This window comes from Eurosta solidaginis, chromosome 5, assembly GCF_040869045.1.
Source record: "Eurosta solidaginis isolate ZX-2024a chromosome 5, ASM4086904v1, whole genome shotgun sequence".
NCBI classification, from domain to species: domain Eukaryota; kingdom Metazoa; phylum Arthropoda; class Insecta; order Diptera; family Tephritidae; genus Eurosta; species Eurosta solidaginis.
The window spans coordinates 197,401,811-197,422,661 of NC_090323.1; the positions used below are offsets into that span (position 1 = coordinate 197,401,811).

Below are 20,851 nucleotides of genomic sequence, written 5' to 3' on the forward strand. Positions count from 1 at the left end.
AATTTTTTAGAAACGAGCTTCAGCTGCAGTCGCGTCAATATACATATTGATAGTCATGCGACGATTAAGGCAATAATCTCATACAGTACTTCATCAAGAAATAACCTGGAATGCAAAGAAGCATTGGAAAAACTTCGCTCCGGCCAGACCATGCAACTACACTGAGTTCCCGGTCATAAAGGGGTAGAAGTTAACGAAAGGGTCGATAAGTTGGCAAAGAAAGTGCAGACCTCGCCTTTTGCATATGGTTCGTCAAGCAGTAAAGTAGTGGACGAAAACACGGTGCTGTTACATTTCTAATATTATGAGCAAATCCTTCGATATAGAGTCATAAAGTAGCTCATATCTCCGAAGAAAGAAGTTTTAAAGCTCACGATGTGCAAAATAATAGGACGCTGTCTTCTTTCGTCACATACTTTTAAGTTAGGCTTCGTCAACTACAGCAGATGTAGGAAGTACGAGCTGAAGGGAGAAACGTTTGAGAACATTCTGTGTTCGTGTCTTGGCCTCGCCAGTACAAGACTGTTGCTATTAGGCGGACAGTTGCCAAATTTCGAAGCAGTAATTATGCTAGGTCCTAGAAAATTTCTAGTATTGGCAAAGGGGATGCACTTTTTCTATAACATAAGTTCTAGCAGCTGAGTTTGGTTCGTCGTTTGGTCGTCAAACAAATTTTGATAACACTATGGAAACATTCAGCCTATGTGAGATCTTTATAGACCGGCCATTTCAACCTAATCCAAGCTCTACAAAAATGACTACTTTAAATAAAAACTGAGCCATCCATTACTGAAATATTTACGAATTAAAATTTAAAATTCAAAACGACAAGCCCCGTTTATACTATCGGTTTTGCCAAACTTCTACGGATATTAGGCTGGGCCAATTTTTTACCCGGACTTAGGAAAAAAAGTCTGCGTTTTTTTTTTTGTCATTTTTTGGTCGGACAGGGTATACATGAACATTTTTTTAGTAGGTCATGAAAAAACCCTTAAAAATTAAAAACGAAAAAAAAAAAAATTCGCAGACTCGGAAATTATTTTTTTGGGTATGCGTAGTGGAACTTTTTTTTCCTGAGCCCAAATCTTATCTAAAAATCGATGACGCGATATCGGTCAACTTTCGTACATACAAATCGACCCAGGTTAACGGATATGCTTTTAAGTTTAGCTTTTAATCACTTTTTATATAAGTGCCGTTTTTACCGCCGACCGTTCACTCATTTAGAGATTTCTAAATTTTTTTCGGTATGGAGTTATGTAGCTAAATCAATTTTAGTTTCAACATGTAAAAGTCATGGGTCTCTCGAAACTAGCACTGATTTTGTATAATTTTTTTTTATCGATGTTTTTCAGATTTTTTGTTTAAAAAAATTAAGCCCTTCGTATGAAAAAATATCTGTAACAACCTTCGGAAAAAAATTGCCAACAATCAGGGCGAATTTTGGGACCTAAAACTTGTACGTTGTTAGACCAAGGCTGACGGCAGGGTGCTCGGTATGAGCTATGCTAGGCGAGAAGCAATTTTAATTCACTGAAGTTTTTTCTTAATTTCTAAAAAAATAAAACAAGAAGGATATTTTTGACGAAGTTTAATAAAAACTGCCATTGCTATTTTCGTGCTCGCTGCTGTAGGTGCTTCCAGTTGCACCAATAACCTTAGACCACGCATGCCTTAATCTACAATAAAGCATGAATAGATAATATAAGCGTTTACATCTGCTCAATTCCTATGAACTAAATTAAATAAATGTAAGGCGCGATAACCTCCGAAGAGATCTAAGGCCGAGCTTCTCTTGCAATTTGCGTCGTGCTCCTATTGATTTTCCCTACAAATCGGCCAGACGGGACCTACATGTTTCATGCCGACTCCGAACGGCATCTGCAAGGCAGATGAGTTTTCACTGAGAGCTTTTCATGGCAGAAGTACACCCGGAGCGCTTGCCAAACACTGCCGAGGGGCGACCCCGCTGAGAAAAATTTTCTTCTAATTGAAAAACCTTATTTCTAAAATTTTAATGGTGCTTTGCCCGGGGTGTGAACCCAGGGCATACGGTGTGGTAGGCGGAGCACGCTACCATCACACCACGGTGAACTAAATTACTTTCTATACAATTTTCCCATTTCTCTTTTGTTTAGTGCTTTTAATTAGAGATTCCACTCTAGAGGTGATACTTTTTCTGTGAAAAAAACCGCATCTCTAAAATTTTATCATAATTACCGATTATCGTCATAAGTCATCTCAATGTCTCCCTTTGCTGGGTCCTGGGCACAGCGGCATTGAAGGGAATGTACTCGCGGATGAGATGGCTAGGAAAGGTTGCGACTTAGACATAAGTGAGGTAGACAGCTCCGTCCGACCGCCGCTGAGTTGCCTCCTAGGGAGAATCTACGAATATGAGAACAGGGCAACGGACGTGCTATGGACCAATAGGGTTGACTGCGAAGTCTCAAAGTCCTTATGGACATGCTTGGATAGGAAGGGCACCAGCTTCCTTCTCAAACTGAACAAATCTGCAGTGAGGGTACTTATGGGTATCATCACAGGTCATTGTGCTATCGCACCAATGCACCGACGGTGGCGAAATGGGGCTAAACGAATTTGCCACCACCCTGTACTTACTGAGTGCACAATGAGCAAAAATGTATCCGAGTGGAAGTGTGGGTATCACCCATGCACTCCCTTTTAACCTAATCTAACCTCCCGATTATCGAAGCGAAAAAGCGAAAAATATTGGGAGTTAAGTACGAAAATGAAGATAATCTCGTTATATGTTAACAAGGTCTTAGACTGCATGCGAACGAACTAAAAGGAAATATATTTTTTAAACAGTCTAATGTAAATGTAATGTAGAAACTTTTGATTAATTCTACTCACCAATAATGCCTTGTAAAGTGGCAGCGTTTGAGGTCCAAGTATGAATTTCACAAACTCCGATTGTGTGCAATTGAAATTTGTATTATTCGGATGGCATGGTTGCAACTCATCCTCCGCATCATCCAAATCAAAATGACTAAAAATAGTTTGTGTATTTGGATTCCAACTATCAACATTTGTGTTGGCATCTTTATGTGCGCTAACCACAGCCGCTAAATCGATGGCGTTGCTGCCAATTTCGCTTCGCTGCTCAAGTTCTGCATTCACCGTCGCTGCGTGTACGAATAATGAATTGTTGCTATTCACCGCTAGCCATGAACTTGGCGGCAACGAATGATTCTGGTTATTCAAATTACTTTCATAACTACTATTGCTAAAATTACGAAAAATTTGTGTTGGTGTTGTTGCAGTTTGTGTAGGCGCAATTGTTGATGGAATGGGCGTTGTAATTGTGATGGATATATCGTTTGTTTCATTTTTGGTGGCATCAACAATTGTTGTCAATAAATGTTTACCGAAATCATAAACAATTGTGCTGATGTTAGTGATTAATTCATTCATAGCATTTTCGTGCTCATTCGAAGTATTGTTGTTGTAATAATTATCGAAAATACTAGTGTTTGTAGAATTAGTAAAATTTTGTTCGAGGATAGTGTTGCCTGTAATAAGGCTATTGTGGTTGTTGTGGTTGAGGTTATCGTTGAATAAATTGGTTGTGTCCGCATAACTGTTTTCTTGTGTTGGCGTAGCTGAGAGCAGATCGGTGGCTAAATTTATTGCTGGCAATATTAAATTCATTTTGTGTGATTTAGTTTTTCTACTCAGCTAATAATTTACATGGCGTTTGTATAGCTGTATGACATTTTCACTGTTTTCAGTTAATATGTTGCACCTTCAGTTCTTAAACTTGCATCAAATCACTTTTTTTTTTTTTTAGTTTTCTGTTTTTTTTTCAACTAACTTAGTAATTCCTTGATGATTTTAGCAACCTGTTTTGATCAAATATTGATTTTTTGCCGGCTCAAGGTCTAAAAACCCAATTGAAAAACAAAGTTTTTCGGTTTTTTTATGCCAATATATTTCGGCTACACTGCGGTAACCTTCCTTGCTAGTAGCAAACACCTGATTAGACGGTGCAGACGTAAACACCAAACAATTGGCCCTGAGGAAGGTTACCGCAGTGTAGCCGAAATATATTGGCATAAAAAACCGAAAAACTTTGTTTTTCAATTGGGTTTTTAGACCTTGAGCCGGCAAAAAATCAATATCTAACTTAGTAATTTGAAATATTTAATAATTTATCGCGATATATTTATACCCAGTTGCAATTGCATTTTAGTCGGCTTCCTGTAGATTGTAACGTTATAAATTGAACGGTTGCGTAAAACACGTTCATATAGCAACACTTGCATGTCATTATTGTTGTTGTTGTAGCGATAAGGTTGCCCCCGAAGTCTTTGGGGAGTGTTATCAATGTGATGGTCCTTTGCCGGATACAGATCCGGTACGCTCCGGTAACACAGCGCGATTAAGGTGCTCGCCCGACCATCTCGGGAACGATTTATATGGCCACGTTAAGCCTTCAGGCCTTCCCTCCATCTCAGTTCCATTAGGAGCTTGGAGTCGCCAGAGCCTCGTCTGTTAGTGAACCAGAATTCGCCGCGGATAGGTGAGGTTTACAATAAGGTTTGGAAAAGCTATATATTGTGCTGGCAACCTTAAAAGGTTGCGCTACGCAGCCCCTTGAATCTGGTATTTTAGTCGCCTCTTACGACAGGCATACCTACCGCGGGTATATTCTGACCCCGTAACCCACTTGCATGTCCGTACGTTTATCTTCACGTTAAAACAAAAGCTTGGTCAAATATTTAGATACCTTTATCGAATTCAATTAATCAGTTTCCAGAAATATTGACATTTAAATTTTTAATTCTTGACATCGAACAATTGGGCATGGTTGATCCCACCAGTCTTTTCTTCGTTTCAAAAATTCATACAAACTAAAAGCAAATCTGTGATGAGTAATGCTCACTCATTAGACTCGGCAAGTTACTTGATTGAAGACGTCAGTTAAGAATTGAATATAATTGGAGTATAAGTAAACACAGCATCACCCACTTTAAATAGAAGAAATGCCAAAAATAAGCACATAGAAACTCGCATCTTGACTTCTAAATAAACTTGAGATTTTTTCTGCGCAAAAACTGGATTATCTACATCTAAAAATTAATCCGCGCTTCCCCTCTTCCCTATCTATCCCATTCTGTACAATTCTGTATTCCGTATACTTCATATTGTTCTTGTCAATCTATTATTATATTTGTCTGCCTCTCACTCATACACTTACTCCCTAATCCCATCCTCACTTCCATACCCACTCCTACTTCCGCTAAACTTCACATTCTGTTTTCCATTTCCAGTCCTAGTCCCAGTCCCACTCCCAATCCCATTTCCTCTCCCTCTCTCAATTTCCTCATACATGGAATCTCTTTACAATATATCGTATACCTGCTTCACCTGGCCGAGCGATTTCAATCTCTTTGTTTGTATAAACCTTTACGAAATTATATGAAATTTTCGCAATTACGCAGACCCGGCAGACGTTGCTCTGCCCTAGCTTTGGCATATTTGCATAACTTTTAAGCAGTTTTTACCATTAATCTCCTTTCCTTTTCCCTTATCATTTCGTTCACTCTGCCTTTCTCTGTTTCTGCGTCTCTTTCTCCCTCTCCGTCTTTTCCATCACTTCTTTTCCGCTCCATCTATCCATATCTCTCTATCTTCGTTTAACTCTGTTTTGTTCTCTTTTCCTCTTTTCTCTTCTCTTTAGTTCTTCTTGGTCTTCTCCATATCTTTTTCCCAGTCCCAATCACACCCCAAGTCCAAGTTCCAGTCCCAATCCCAGTCCCAGCCGCAGTCCCAGTCCCAGTCGGCCCCTGCTCCATTTTCTGAAAAAAGTGTCATAAATATTAATCTAAGAAAAGGGCTATATACCAAATTTCAGGCTAATCGAACCGTGAATAGAATTTGTTTGAATAAAACCGTCCCTGGTGCACTTCCCGGAAATAAATTATACAGGAACGTTATCGTATCTTTGAAGTTTGATCAAATTGCACAAGGTGTGCAAATATGGTTGAAATCGATTAAGTAGCTTAGGAATCCATAGCGAACAAACAACGTGACACGAAATGTATATATATAAAGATATAGATATAATATTAAATTAATTAAATTAACCCTTTCTCCTACCCGATAATATTCTTCCTTGCGATGTTATTACTCTACCAATAAACAGAGACATTCGTCATGTTGCATCTTCTACAAAAACGAAAAAGTTTTACTTATTGACTATTCCTTTTTCTCTCCATATTTGATCCTTGTCTCTACTCCATACTTTCTCCCTTTTACATTCTCGATTTTTCCCTCTTCCCACCTCTTTTTATCTCTTTCCACATTTTCGATATCGTAGAAGTGGGCGTGGTTGTCTTCCGATTTCGCTCACTTTCAATACATATTTCTATTCTGAGTCCTGATAAGCCCGTATAACGAATTTGGTGAAGATATCTCAACATTTGCTCAAGTAATCGTGTTAACGGACGGACATACGGACAGATTAGTCAAATTTTTTGTCGATATTGATGATTTTGATATATGGATATATCTATATATCTGTACAACCAACCGTTATCCAATCAAAGTTGTAATACCCTGTGTACAAGTACATCTGCGCATAATTAAGATTAAATAAATAAATAAATGAAAGGCGCGATAAACTCCGAAGGGATTTAAGGCAGAGCGTCTCTTCCAATCTGCGTCGTGCTCCTTTTAATTTTTATTACAAATTGGCGGGACAGGACCCACTTGTTTTTTTATGCCGACTGCGAACGACATCTGCATGCAGGTGAGTTTTCACCGAGAGCTTCTCATGGCAGAAATACACTCGGAGTGCTTGCCAAACACTGCCGAGGGGCGACCCCGCTTCGAAAAATTTTCTTCTAATTGAAAAAACTTGTTTCTAAAATTTTGATGTTGCTTTGCCCGGGGCGTGAACCCAGGGTCTTCGGTGTGGTAGGCGGAGCACGCTACCATCACACCACGGCGGCCGCCGTAAGTACATATAAAGTATAAATAGCGATATGTGTGCACTTTGAAACATTTTAAGGGAAAGTGGGGAATCTATTTATTATACTCAGTTGAGCAGAGTTCACAGAGTATACAAACTTTGATTGGATAACGGTTGGTTGTACAGGTATAAAGGAATCGAGATAGATATAGACTTCCATATATCAAAATCATCGGGATCGAAAAAAAATTTGATTGAGCCATGTCCGTCCGTCCGTCTGTCCGTTAACACGGTAACTTGAGTAAATTTTGAGGTATCTTGATGAAATGGTATGCAGGTTCCTGAGCACTCATCTCAGATGGCTATTTAAAATGAACAATATCGGACTATAACCACGCCCACTTTTTCGATATCGAAAATTTCGAAAAACCGAAAAAGTGCGATAATTCATTACCAAAGACGGATAAAGCGATGAAACTTGGTAGGTGAGTTGAACTGAGGATGCTGAATAGAAAATTAGTAAAATTTTGGACAATGGGCGTGGCGCCGTCCACTTTTAAAAGAAGGTAATTTAAAATTTTGCAAGCTGTAATTTGGCAGTCGTTGAAGATATCATGATGAAATTTGGCAGGCACATTACCCCTATTACTATATGTATGCTTAATAAAAAATAGCAAAATCGAAGAACGACCACGCCCACTTTTAAGAAAAAAATTTGTTTAAAGTCAAATTTTAACAAAAAATTTAATATCTTTACAGTATATAAGTAAATTATGTCAACATTCAACTCCAGTAACGTTATGGTGCAAAAAAATGCAAAAATAAAAGAAAATTTTAAATGGGCGTGGCTCCGCCCTTTTTCATTTAATTTGCCTAAGATACTTTTAATGCCATAAGTGGAACAAAAATTTACCAATCCTTGTGAAATTTGGTAGAGGCTTAGATTCTGGGACAGTAACTTATTTCTGTGAAAAAGGGCGAAATAGGTTGAAGCCACGCCCAGTTTTTATACACAGTCCTCCGTCTGTCCTTCCGCTCGCCCATTAACACGATAACTTGAGCAAAAATCGATATATCTTTACTAAACTCAGTTCACGTACTTATCTTAACTCACTTTGTATTGGTATTAAAAATGGCCGAAATCCGACTATGACCACGCCCACTTTTTCGATATCGAAAATTACGAAAAAAAACGAAAAAAATATCATAATTCTATATCAAATACGAAAAAAGGGATGAAACATGGAATTTGGATTGGTTTAATGACGCAAAATATAACTTTAGATAAAAACTTTGTAAAATTGGTGTGAAACCTACCATATTAAGTAGAATGAAATGAAAAAGTTATGCATGGCGAAATAAAAAACCCTTGAAATCTTGGCAGGAATACTGTTTGTGGTATTATCTATATAAATAAATTAGCGGTATCCAACATATGATGTTCTGGGTCACCCTGGTCCACATTTTGTTCGATATCTGGAAAACGCCTTCACATATACAACTACCACTACTCCCTTTTAAAAGCCTCATTAATACCTTTAATTTGATACCCATATCGTACAAACACATTCTAGAGTCACCCCTGGTCCACCTTTATGGCGATATATCGAAAAGGCGTCCACCAATAGAACTAAGCCCCACGCCCTTTTAAAATACTCATAACACCTTTCATTTGATACCATATCGTACAAACATATTCTAGAGTCACCCCTGGTCCACCTTTATAGCGATATCTCGAAAAGGCGACCACCTATAGAACTAAGGCCCACTCCCTTTTAAAAAGACTCATTAACACCTTTCATTTGATACCCATATCGTACAAACAAAGTCTAGAGTCACCCCTGGTCCACCTTTATGCCGAAATCTCGAAAAGGCGACCACCTATACAACTACCACCCCTCGCTTTTAAAACCCTCATTAATAGCTTTAATTTGATACCGATATCGTAAAAACACACTCTAGACTCACCCCTGGACCACCTTTATGGCGATATTTCGAAAAGGCGTCCACCTATAGAACTAAGGCCCACTCCCTTTTAAAATGCTCATTAACCCCTTTCATTTGATATCCATATCGTACAAACAAATTCTGGGGTCATCCCTTGTCCACCTTTATGGCGATATCTCGAAACGGCGTCCACCTATAGAACTAAGCCCCACGCCCTTTTAAAATACTCATTAACACCTTTCGTTTGATACCCATATTGTACAAACACATTCTAGAGTCACACCTGGTCCACCTTTAGGGCGATATCTCGAAAAGGCCTCCACCTATAGAACTAAGGCCCACTCCCTTTTAAAATGCTCATTAACCCCTTTCATTTGATATCCATACCGTACAAACAAATTCTGGGGTCACCCCTGGTCCACCTTTATGGCGATATCTCGAAACGGCGTCCACCTATAGAACTAAGCCCCACGCCCTTTTAAAATACTCATAACACCTTTCATTTGATACCCATATCGTACAAACAAATTCTAGAGTCATCCCTGGTCCACCTTTATGCCGATATCTCGAAAAGGCGACCACCTATACAACTACCACCACTCCCTTTTAAAACCCTCATTAATACCTTTAATTTGATACCCATATCGTACAAACACATTCTAGAGTCACCCCTGGTCCACCTTTATGGCGATATCTCGAAAAGGCGTCCACCTATAGAACTAAGCCCCTCGCCCTTTTAAAATACTCATTAACATCTTTCGTTTGATACCCATATTGTACAAACACATTCTAGAGTCACACCTGGTCCACCTTTATGGCGATATCTCGAAAAGGCGTCCACCTATAGAACTAAGGCCCACTCCCTTTTAAAATACTCATTAACACCTTCCGTTTGATACCCATATTGTACAAACGCATTCTAGAGTCACCCCTGGTCCACCTTTATGCCGAAATCTCGAAAAGGCGACCACCTATACAACTACCACCACTCCCTTTTAAAACACTCATTAATACATTTAATTTGATACCCATATCGTAAACACACATCCTAGAATCACCGCTGATCCACCTTTATGGCGATATCTCGAAAAGGCGTCCACCTATAGAACTAAGGCCCACTCCCTTATAAAATACTCATTAACACCTTTCGTTTGATACCCATATCGTACAAACACATTCTAGAGTCAACCCTGATCCACCTTTATGGCGACATCCCTAAATGGCGTCCACCTATAGAACTATGGCCCACTCCCTCATAAAATACTCTATAATACCTTTCATTTGATACACATGTCATACAAACACATTCCAGGATTACCCCCGGTTCATTTTCTTACATGGTTATTTTCCCTTATGTTGTCACCATAGCTCTCAACTGAGTATGCAATGTTCGGTTTCACCCGAACTTAACCTTCCTTACTTGTTTTTCATTTATTTTGGTAATACTTTTTTTTTAACCGAACCGAGCCATTTTTTGTCGTGGTTTTTGGTTCTGTTTTTGAATTTTGAAATAAAGTCAATTCGGTTCGGGGTTCGGTTCAAATCCTCAAAAGGGTGGTTCGGTTTATGTATCAGTTCGGTTCGAACCGGTTTTCAGCACTTCTTTGAACTAAGGAGGGACATTTTAAAAATTGTTTCATCACATACAGGGCTAGTACCTCTGAAACGTGTCTTCAATAATAGAAAAAATTTTATTTGAAAATAGAAAGAAAATAAAAAATGTTAAGCATTTCTTTATATAAATTGACAAAATCAACGGAAAACTTATCCTTATATAAAGACATATTCTTGCTAAACTTTGATTTTTAAATTTTGACATAGAAATTGTGAAAATATTTATGAGAAGTAAAAATATAAAAGTGGAGCGCATATTACTTGGATAGGAAAGTTGGAAGAAAAGGAGTCAACTTTTCAATATATAGTAAATTAATTGCGATCCACCTTTATATTTTTATATCTCATAAATATTTTCACAATTTCTATGTCAAAATTATAAAATCAAAGTTCAGCAAGAATATGTCTTTATATAAGGATACATTTTTCGCTCATTTTGTCCATTTATAAAAGGAAATGTTTAAAATTTTTTATTTCTATTTATTTTCTGCTTTTTAGTTATAGGTGGAAAAGAGTAGAACCTTATTTATTACAAGGTGAAAAACTTACTTTTATTAATTCAGAATACAATACAATATAGTACATATCAGAGAAATACGTCAAGCTACATTATTTTTTAAGCTACTTGAAAATTGTTCATATATGCCAAGCTTGAATTGCTACAAGTGAGTATGTTGATGAAGTTCCAAGATTGTAGCTCAATGGGAAGTTTCTTGAAAATTGATCGCGAAATTCCCCCCGTTTCGTACGATTTTTCTTAATATCCCAATTCGTGCCCTCCTATCGAAACTTTTTGTATTACGTTTATCATATCATCGGCCTCTAAATTAAGTTTGAATTTTCAAGTCTCTAGCTCATCGAGAAGTTACGTAAAAAATCCGATTTCAAATTTCCATATTCTCATCTAATTATTTCGATCCGGGCGCCACCTAACGGAATTTTTTCCCCTATTGTTCCTTTGTCACGGCGTCTTGCCCTATCTGTGAAGTTTCATGTTAGTAACTCAATGAGAAGTTACTTAAAAATCGATCGCAAGATTCCATCCCTTCCGTATGATTTTTCTAAATATCTCCATCCGTGCGCCGCTTAGTGAAACTTTTTGATATGCGTTTTAAACTGTCATCGGCCTCTGAATTAAGTTTGAAATTTCAAGTCTCTAGCTCATCGAGAATTAACTAAAAGCAGGTTTAAGTTCTCATCAAATTATTTCGATCCGTGCGCCACCTAACGGGGTTTTCCCTTTTCTTGCATTGTTCCTGAAGTTACTTAAAAAACGCTCTCAAAATTCCAAATTTTGTAATTCTTAATCAATTATTTCGATCCGTGCGCCCCCTAACGGATGTTTACCCCTTTTGTTGCATTGTCTCGGTGTCTTAACCTATATGTGAAGTTTTACGTTTGTAGCTTAATGAGAAGTGACTTAAAAATCGATTGCAAAATTTGTACATACACTGAAAGAAATGGTGCAAGTAAAATCAACAAATCGGTTCTGTTGTTCTTGACTTTAAATTAACTTAACGGAGATTTGGTGAAATTGATGAATTACGGTTAATTCGATCGAGTTCTTTGTCAAACGAACAAACTAGTTTAGTCATTGCATCAGAAGAGAAATTGTCGCTCTTAAGTTAACAAAATTCTGTAAAATTGACAGATTCCTGGTCAATCTAACTGATTTTTCTGTTAATACAACTGATATCACTGGTCATTACAACAGCGATCAGCAGTCAATATATGAGCAAATTTCAAAGAGAATTTTACGCTCACTGCGCTCTCTACTTTGTACTTATGAAGATGGTGCCACTTGTTTAAAAAAAATACAAAATAAGAAAACCACCAAATCGAAAAAACACGCACAATGGGAAAACAAGAAAAAAACAGCAACAAAACCAAAGTTTCTTTGAAAACCGCCGTACCAAGCATAGCTTTAACACATAATTGCATACGAAGTATGCAATGTGTAAAAGATTAAAATATGCAAAATGAAGGCAATTGGGAAAGACTTCACAACAGGCATGACGTAGCTGAATGCGTTTACAACCATTTCAACTATCGTAGGGGTGCGAGTTCGACTCCCACTCCCGGGAGAAAAGGCTTTGAAGAGATTTACAAGGTATAATCGAAACAGCTGTCGCCTTGTCCGTCCTGATGTCACGTTGTTTAAATTTTTCCCAAATTATTAAATAAATTATAAAATTAAAAATTGCTTCAAATAAATGTTTTCATACATTTAAAAAAAGCGATATGGGCAATCACCGATTATTAAAAATCATACAAACAGACAAAATTGGTTAATTCGTTGTAGTTCTATAAATAGAACGAAAACAGCAACAAAACCAAAGTTTCTTTGAAAACCGCCGTACCAAGCATAGCTTTAACACATAATTGCATACGAAGTATGCAATGTGTAAAAGATTAAAATATGCAAAAAGAAGGCAATTGGGAAAGACTTCACAACAGGCATGACGTAGCTGAATGCGTTTACAACCATTTCAACTATCGTAGGGGTGCGAGTTCGACTCCCACTCCCGGGAGAAAAGGCTTTGAAGAGATTTACAAGGTATAATCGAAACAGCTGTCGCCTTGTCCGTCCTGATGTCACGTTGTTTAAATTTTTCCCAAATTATTAAATAAATTATAAAATTAAAAATTGCTTCAAATAAATGTTTTCATACATTTAAAAAAAGCAATATGGGCAATCCCCGATTATTAAAAATCATACAAGAAAAAACTAGTTTTCCAGTTATCAATACAAAACGAAAAACCCTTTTTTGGATTTACTGTGCAAAAAATTATGAGATACCGGGACACCTATTTATCGGTTACAATTTTGCAATTTCCCCTCCAAACGAAATGCACAATTGCGCCTTCTTGTTGCAAAAGTTTTCTTTGAACGAACAGGATTTTTCCAAAGTTAGTAACATTTTGTTCAAGTTTTTACGAATTTTCACTCACGCGAACGAATTTAATAAGATAATAAAGAACATCCTTTTTTAATGTTGACGTTTCCGACAACATAAAAATTTGAGTTGTTTTGGAATCTTTTCAACTTAGAGTGTTACGAAAATTAAACTTGCCGAATTACATGTAAAGTTACTCCAGTGGTGAATTACCTTCTAGCGATTTGATTCTTTACTTTTCTATAATTTACAATTTCTCTATTTAAAATGTTATGTCAAACTTTTATACAAGTTTTGTTCGAAACAATCAAGTGTGGCAACTACATGGGAGAGAAGAAATAGAGAATGAGCTGAGCTGCAATTGAAATAATTGAGAATCAGTTTTGTGACTACTATTTTCATTTCTATTTACAAAGCGAATTTCAAAACTATAAACTAAATAAATTATAAAATATAAAATTCGGTGAAAGTGCGTTTAATAAAACAAAATAATAAAGTGTATAATGTTTAATGTGTGCCAGCACACTTGATGTAAGCCCAATTGACGTTGGGTTAGTAAGTGCACCGTGGTGTGATGGTAGCGTGCTCCGCCTACCATACCCTATGCCCTGGGTTCGCACCCCTATTCTAAGCGGGGTCGCCGCTCGGCAGTGTTTGGCAAGCGCTCCTAGTGTATTTCTGCTAAGAAAAGCTCTCAGTGAAAACTCATCTGCCTCGAGAATGCCGTTCGGAGTCGGCATAAAACATGTAGGTCGTCCCGTCTAGCCAATTTGCAGGGAAAATCAAGAGGTCCCGAATTGGAAGAGAAGCTCGGCCTTAGATCTCTTCGGAAGTTATCGCGCCTTACATTTATTTATTTATATGGCAACATAGCCACTTTCGTACAAAGCTGTCGCAATCACTTTTTTGTCATTGACTACTAAAACGGTCAATTACGAATCAACGGTTTGTGCGCAGTTGATTCAACATCTTGCTGCGAAGATAAAAATTAACAGAAATTTCGGTTGAATTGACTCGTATTTCGGTTGACTTTACCAGTCTTTTTCTGTCAGTGTATTGAAAATGCGTATAAACATTCGACCGACCTAATACAAAGGTAATAAAAATAAGTTTTAACTACTTATTTGTTTCTGTAATAACTGATTCACTTGCTTTTAAAATGTTACTATGTAGATAATATATGCATTAAAAAATTGATCAAAATATATTTCAGGATTTTTTGCGAGCGCTCACAATTTGTTTCTAAAGGCTTAGGATTTAACACGTTTAATTCATACAACTTTTTAAAACACACACAAAACAAGTATTGCACAAATTTTTAAATTTTATACACTGCAATTCACAAACATACAATTTGTTTAGTTTGCACCAGAGTGGTGCTTGCGGGTGTGCAACACTTGATGAATTCCCAGTATGCATAACAAGGCACTCAACGCTCGTGTACTTGAAATCGGACTATTCACATTTGTTTTTACATTTTCAATGCAGCTCGCCAAGTGGTGCTAGACTTTTTTTTTTTTGCTATTCAGCAATCGATCGAAGTGAAAAGCATAGAAACATATCGAATATGCAACATAAAAACACACTCACAGATACATATCTCTATTGATATATACATAAATGCACTAGTTAACGACACCCACACTCACAATTAATAACGGCACGCTATACAATCGTTACATAATTCAAAAATAGTTAATTGACTTCGCAGCTCGTCTTTAAATTATTTGTTGTCATATAAAAAATTTTACGATTTACGAACTTATTAAGTTTACACATACGCGAATTTTGTTATGCCATTTTATGCAGTAGCAATTTAAGCGAAAACAACACGCAAAACAACTTAACGCTCGATGAAATTTTAACGAATACAAAATTTTATAACGCTTGCGGTAGCTAAAGGCACTTTTGAAAATGATAAAATAATTTTTATTTTTTCGTAATTTTTTTTTTTTTTTAAGATACACCAAGTACAAGCAGATATCCATTTAAGTACTGGCTATGTAAAAATAATTTAAAAGCTTCATAACCACAACAACAGTTGCCGAAAGTAGCAACAATTAAAAGTCTATTAAAAAGTGAGGAGATAAAAAAGTTCGGAGATGATGATAAATTGTTATCGTATTTAGTGTAAATATTTTATATGTTTTTGTTTTTGTTTTACTATATGCTCTATCTAGGGAGATATTAAAAGATGCGCAGAATGTCATAAGCTTGATGTATGCACACATACACACACACATGCTTGTACAAATTTAAATATTTATTTGTAGTTAAGCTAACGCAATAGAAAGATTTCTTACGTGAAAAATCATGTGCGATAGATACTTATGGACTGCGAACTAGGAATGTTGCGGATCTGGTTTGGCAAACTAAATTAGTAATATTTTGTAGTTGGACCATTCTTCAGCAATAGAATGTAGACAGACCCTAAGCGAACTTGCATCGCGGTGCGAGACAGCTGTTGTATGTGTCCCAGGTCATAGCGGTGTACCCGGGAACTATGCTGCCGATGAACTAGCGAGGAAAGCTACTGAACAGACAGAGCTAAGCCAGCTGCAGGACATTGCTCCCCCTCTTGCTGCGTGCAAATACTGGCTCACATCATTTTTCACCAAGAAGGCGAATTCCAGGTGGACGCTGGTACCCACATGCGAGGTATCCAAACAAACCTGGCCTCGCAGGTCAGGAGTCACTATAACCAACTGTCTGCCCCGACTTAATCTTCATGACCTACGATTTCCACACTACTAGAATACCTTGCTCCGTAACTTATCGCGAATTCAAGATAATTAATTATGATTTGCTCAACTCTGCGGTAGAGTCGGTGGATTGGAGTCTCATCCAGTGTTTCACAACAGTTGATGATCAAACTTGCTTCCTGCAAGATAAAATTGGCTGGCTTTTTGATTACTACGTCCCCTTATAAACTAAATTAGTTAATCGGAGCAGTAAGCCTTGGTTTAATACTAGTATTAACAAGTAAAAACGGGACTGTCTTCGGCTGTGCCGAAGACTTCATACCTTTCATAAATGGGGCTGAACAATAATCTTATCCCGTTCGTAATCTCCGAATAATCGGATGTATATGATAAGAAATATCTAGTGAACAGATCTACATACCTTAACGATTTTTAAGATAAATATAAAATAAAAAACAGGTAGGTACTTTGTGTGAGGATACAAAGTTTCAGGTTTTTTGTGGTATGCGTGTAAAAACTATGACTACGAATCACGTATTTCAAAAATATATGACGTAAACGTAACTATTTGATGAAATTTGATGAATTTTGAAGCTTATAGCCGTAAAAAAGGGGCAAAAATGACAGTTTATATGAAGTATATAATATATATACCACCGATCTTTATGATTTTTTCAGACAACAATATATGCTATATACGTAAGCATTCGTTGAAATTTGAAGCCTCTAGCTCTTAAAATAGGGCAGTAATTACGAAAAGTTCCTTATCTGAACAATCGGTTGTGGGGGATATATACTATATATACGACCGATCTCATCAATTTTTGCAGGCAACAATACGTGCAATATACGGAAGTATATGGTGAAGTATGAAGCTTCAATCTGTTAAATTGGGTAAGATATTACAAAAATCCTCTTTTTCTGAAAAATCGGTTGTATGGAGGATATATGCTATAGTGGTCCGATCCGGTCGGTTCCGACAAATGTCAAATCGGACACCCAAATACACCCGCTCACCAAATTTTATCAAGATATCTCAAAAATTGAGGGACTAGTTTGCATACAAACAGACAGACGGACAGACGGACAGACGGACATGGCTAAATCAACTCAGCTCTTCAACCTGATTATTTCGGTATACTTAATGGTGGGTCTATCTATTTTCCTTTAAGGACTTACAATTTTCGGTTTCGTGACGAAATTAATATACCATTTCATTTTCATGAAAGGTATAAAAATTAATAGATGTGCGCAATAAGGCTTATTTTCGGTGGAAGAGGTATCGTAGTTTAGAAACACTTACACAATTTAAATCAGCTCGAATCACCGTAACCAAAGCAATTAATAGTGCCAAAACTCTGTTTTATAAGGCTAGGTTTAGCCAAGCAATCGATTCGCGTCAAACATGGAATAAGATAAGGGAAATTGTCTTGGGAAAACCCAGAGAAAGAGCACCTGTTTTTGCTGACTTAGACGAAATGAACAAAAATTTTACTTGTTTGCCTGTATCAAACCCTCGTGTATGTCCTGATAGCTATTGTGATCGTGTAGATATTCATGTCAGTCCTTTAGAATTTGTGTGTGTTGACGAATGTGATATTGTACAAGCCATCAAGTCTAACGCCATTGGCTTTGATGAAATCAGTGCGTAGATTTTAAAAATAATACTGCCTAAGATTCTGCCATATGTGACCTACTTAGTGAACTCTATACTAACAAAATCTGTTTTCCCGAAGTGCTGGAAAGTTGCCAAAATTATTTCAGCACTTAAGAAAAATAATGAGTACAGACCCATTGCTATGCTACCTTTTCTCTCTAAAATTGTCGAGCGTATTTTATATAGGCAAATAATGTCATTTGTGCATGATAACAGACTCATTACTGACCGTCAGTTCGGTTGCAGACCAAAACGAAGTTGCACTTCGGCGCTACTAGATGTAATCGAGAGCATCCGGATGGAAGTTGATGGTAATAATTTAGCTTTTCTAACTCTTCTCCTCCATTCTAAGGCATTTGCCTTATTCGATCATGAGCTTCTATATCGCTAGCTAAAAAAATTGTTTAGCTTCTCATGTCATGCCATTGACTTGATCAGGTCTTACCTTGTTGGCAGATCTCAGGCCGTGTGCGCTGGTGGACAAATGTCTAACTTTGTAACTGTACACAGGGGAGTTCCGCAAGGCTCTATCCTGGGCCCTCTGCTATTTGTGTTGTATGTTAATGACTTACCTAATACCTTAAGGCATTGTAGTGTCCATATTTATGCTGATGATGTTCAATTATATGTGTGCTGTCCAATTGACCTCGTTAGTATGTGTATTAACGACCTTAACTCTGACCTGACGTAAATAAGTACATGGGCATCTGTAAACGGTTTATCAATAGATCCTGACAAATCTAAGAATATTGTTATTCGCAGAAAAGCCTTCGATACACTATACTTAGACAAATTATTGTTGGGCGGAGCAGTTATTGAATATGTTGGCACAGCGAAAAATCTTGGTTTAGTATTTAACAAAATTCTGACATGGAATAACCACATCATTAGTGCAGTTGGTAAAGTGTATGGAATGCTTCGTACACTATGGCTAGCACAGCATTTCACTCCTCTACACATTCGACTTCTTCTTGCAAAAGCGTACTTAATACCTACGCTACTGTATGGCTGTGAGATTTATGCTAATTGTGACTGTGTATGTAAAAACAAGCTTAATGTTGTTTATAATAACATTGCCAGATATGTATTTGGGCCAAAACGACCTGACCATATGTCTGTGTTTGCTGAAAAGTTGCTAAATATTTCTTTCGATAATTTGTTAAAAGTCCGAACACTGATGCTTATACACAAAGTTATTCATACAAAGAAACCTAACTATTTATACCAGAGGCTTCAGTTCCTACAATCATCAAGGTCAGCTCAGCTTGTTTACACTAGGCACAGAACTTTGACATCTGAACGTCAATTCTTTATTAATGCGGTACGTGTTTGGAACTCACTCCCAGTTAGTTTGAGACATCTCTCTCATAACCCTGCAATTTAAAAATAAGGTGACTAGATTTTTTAATACTCGCTAATCACTACAGCTCTCCTAGTTATATATACTTTTCTCTAACCTGCCACGACTTATGTAATCGTGTTCTCATATTGTTGTTATTATTATTATTAAATACTGTACTCTACTCACCCTTGTACTCCCTCTTCCCATTGTCACATTCCCCTGTTTCTCTTTCCCTTCTCTTTCCTTGCTAATACTATATTAACTACTTATAAATCTAAGGAAACGTATTTATGTTATAAGCGACTGACACTGTAAAATAATCCCCCAGCGGGTTAGGGGGTCAGAATATACCCGCGGTAGGTATGCCTGTCGTAAGAGGCGACTAAAATACCAGGTTCAAGGGCTGTGTAGCGCAACCCTTTCAGGTTGCCAGCGCAATATATAGCTTCTCCAAACCCAATTGTCAACCTCACCTATCTGCGGCGAATCCTGTTTCACTAACAGACGAGGCTCTGGCGACCCCAAGCTTCTCATGGAACTTGGGGGTGGGGAAGGAAGGTTTAGTTTGGCCATATTAATCGTTCACGAGATGGTCGGGCTAGCACCTTAATGGTGCTGTGTTACCGGAGCGTATCGGATTTGTATCCGGCAAAGGACCATCACATTGATAACACTCCCCAAAGCCTTCGGGAAGAAACCTTATCGCTACAACAACAACAACTGTAAAATAATTTTTGTTAAATTGTTGTGCCAGGATAACCATATTAATAAAATTACAAATTACAAAAATTACAAATTACGATGTCGTAAGGACCCGGATATAATAAATGCCGAATATTATAAAAAAAAACTGATCACGGAATCAACAGGAAACCGAATGAGAAGCTGAATACGAGGCCAAGAAGAACCAATACGGAGACCGAATCAAAAGCAAAACTGAAAATTAGAACACGGGACTTAAAGTAATGGGCCAGAAACCGATTCCCGTAAAAAATGATCATAAAACCGAGAGGGACCGAATGCGAAGCCGAATTCCAGACCAATTTGAGCCACTATAGAGATCAAATAAAATGACAAGGACATTACGTCATCAAAATAAGACCGAATGAGAAATCTCAAACGCAACTGAGACCACAACAACAAGTCGAAACCAAAACTTAAGGTGTAGAAGAGCACAAAATTAAAGTCGGAGAGAGGCCGAACACGAAAGTAGAACTGATAATAGAATCTCAATCAAAACCAAAACGAAATCGCAACCAGATTCATAACCAAAAGAAAAAACCAACCCGAAAATTAGACATAACAAATTTTACCTGGCACCGGAATCAGAAGTAAACCCGAAATCAACATCGATATAGAAAAATGGAATGATAACAAAAATTGAAACAAGAACCGAAACAGGAACTATAACCTAGTATTAAAATGCAAATCAAGGACGTAATGAAATAAAAGCCACGACAAAGAAAAGAGAATTAAAACTGCTAGCGAAACGAAGCCTAGTCTAAAACAGAAACGCAAATTGAAACTAAATGCAGAACCCGCAACTGATAAGGCTCCTGCTCATGCTCCGAAAATAGAAACAAGAATGGAACCTGAAACCTAATCAGAAACCTGAAAGCGGAAGAAGGATCGAAACTAAATCTAGAAAAAGAACTGAAACAATAACGTAGCCCAAATTAAAAACAAAACAAGAAGCAAATCTTAAGCCGAGATCGAACCGCGGACAAAGACATGAACATGGAATTAAGATTC

At 37.3% G+C, this 20,851-nt stretch overlaps 1 protein-coding gene across 3 annotated transcripts in view; it reads right to left on the minus strand.

Moving 5' to 3' along the window:
• CapaR (Capability receptor) overlaps positions 1-20,851 on the minus strand; it is a 526,950-nt gene that overhangs the window by 148,516 nt on the left and 357,583 nt on the right. For 2 of the 3 annotated variants that reach the window (XM_067787359.1, XM_067787360.1), the window contains one exon: positions 2,878-3,866. In XM_067787359.1, coding sequence (XP_067643460.1) covers positions 2,878-3,675 — 798 coding nt within the window. In that variant the 5' untranslated portion in view covers positions 3,676-3,866. Of the gene's footprint in view, positions 1-2,877; positions 3,867-15,047; positions 15,417-20,851 lie in introns of those variants that run through there. The other variant, XM_067787358.1, reaches the window with a different exon arrangement.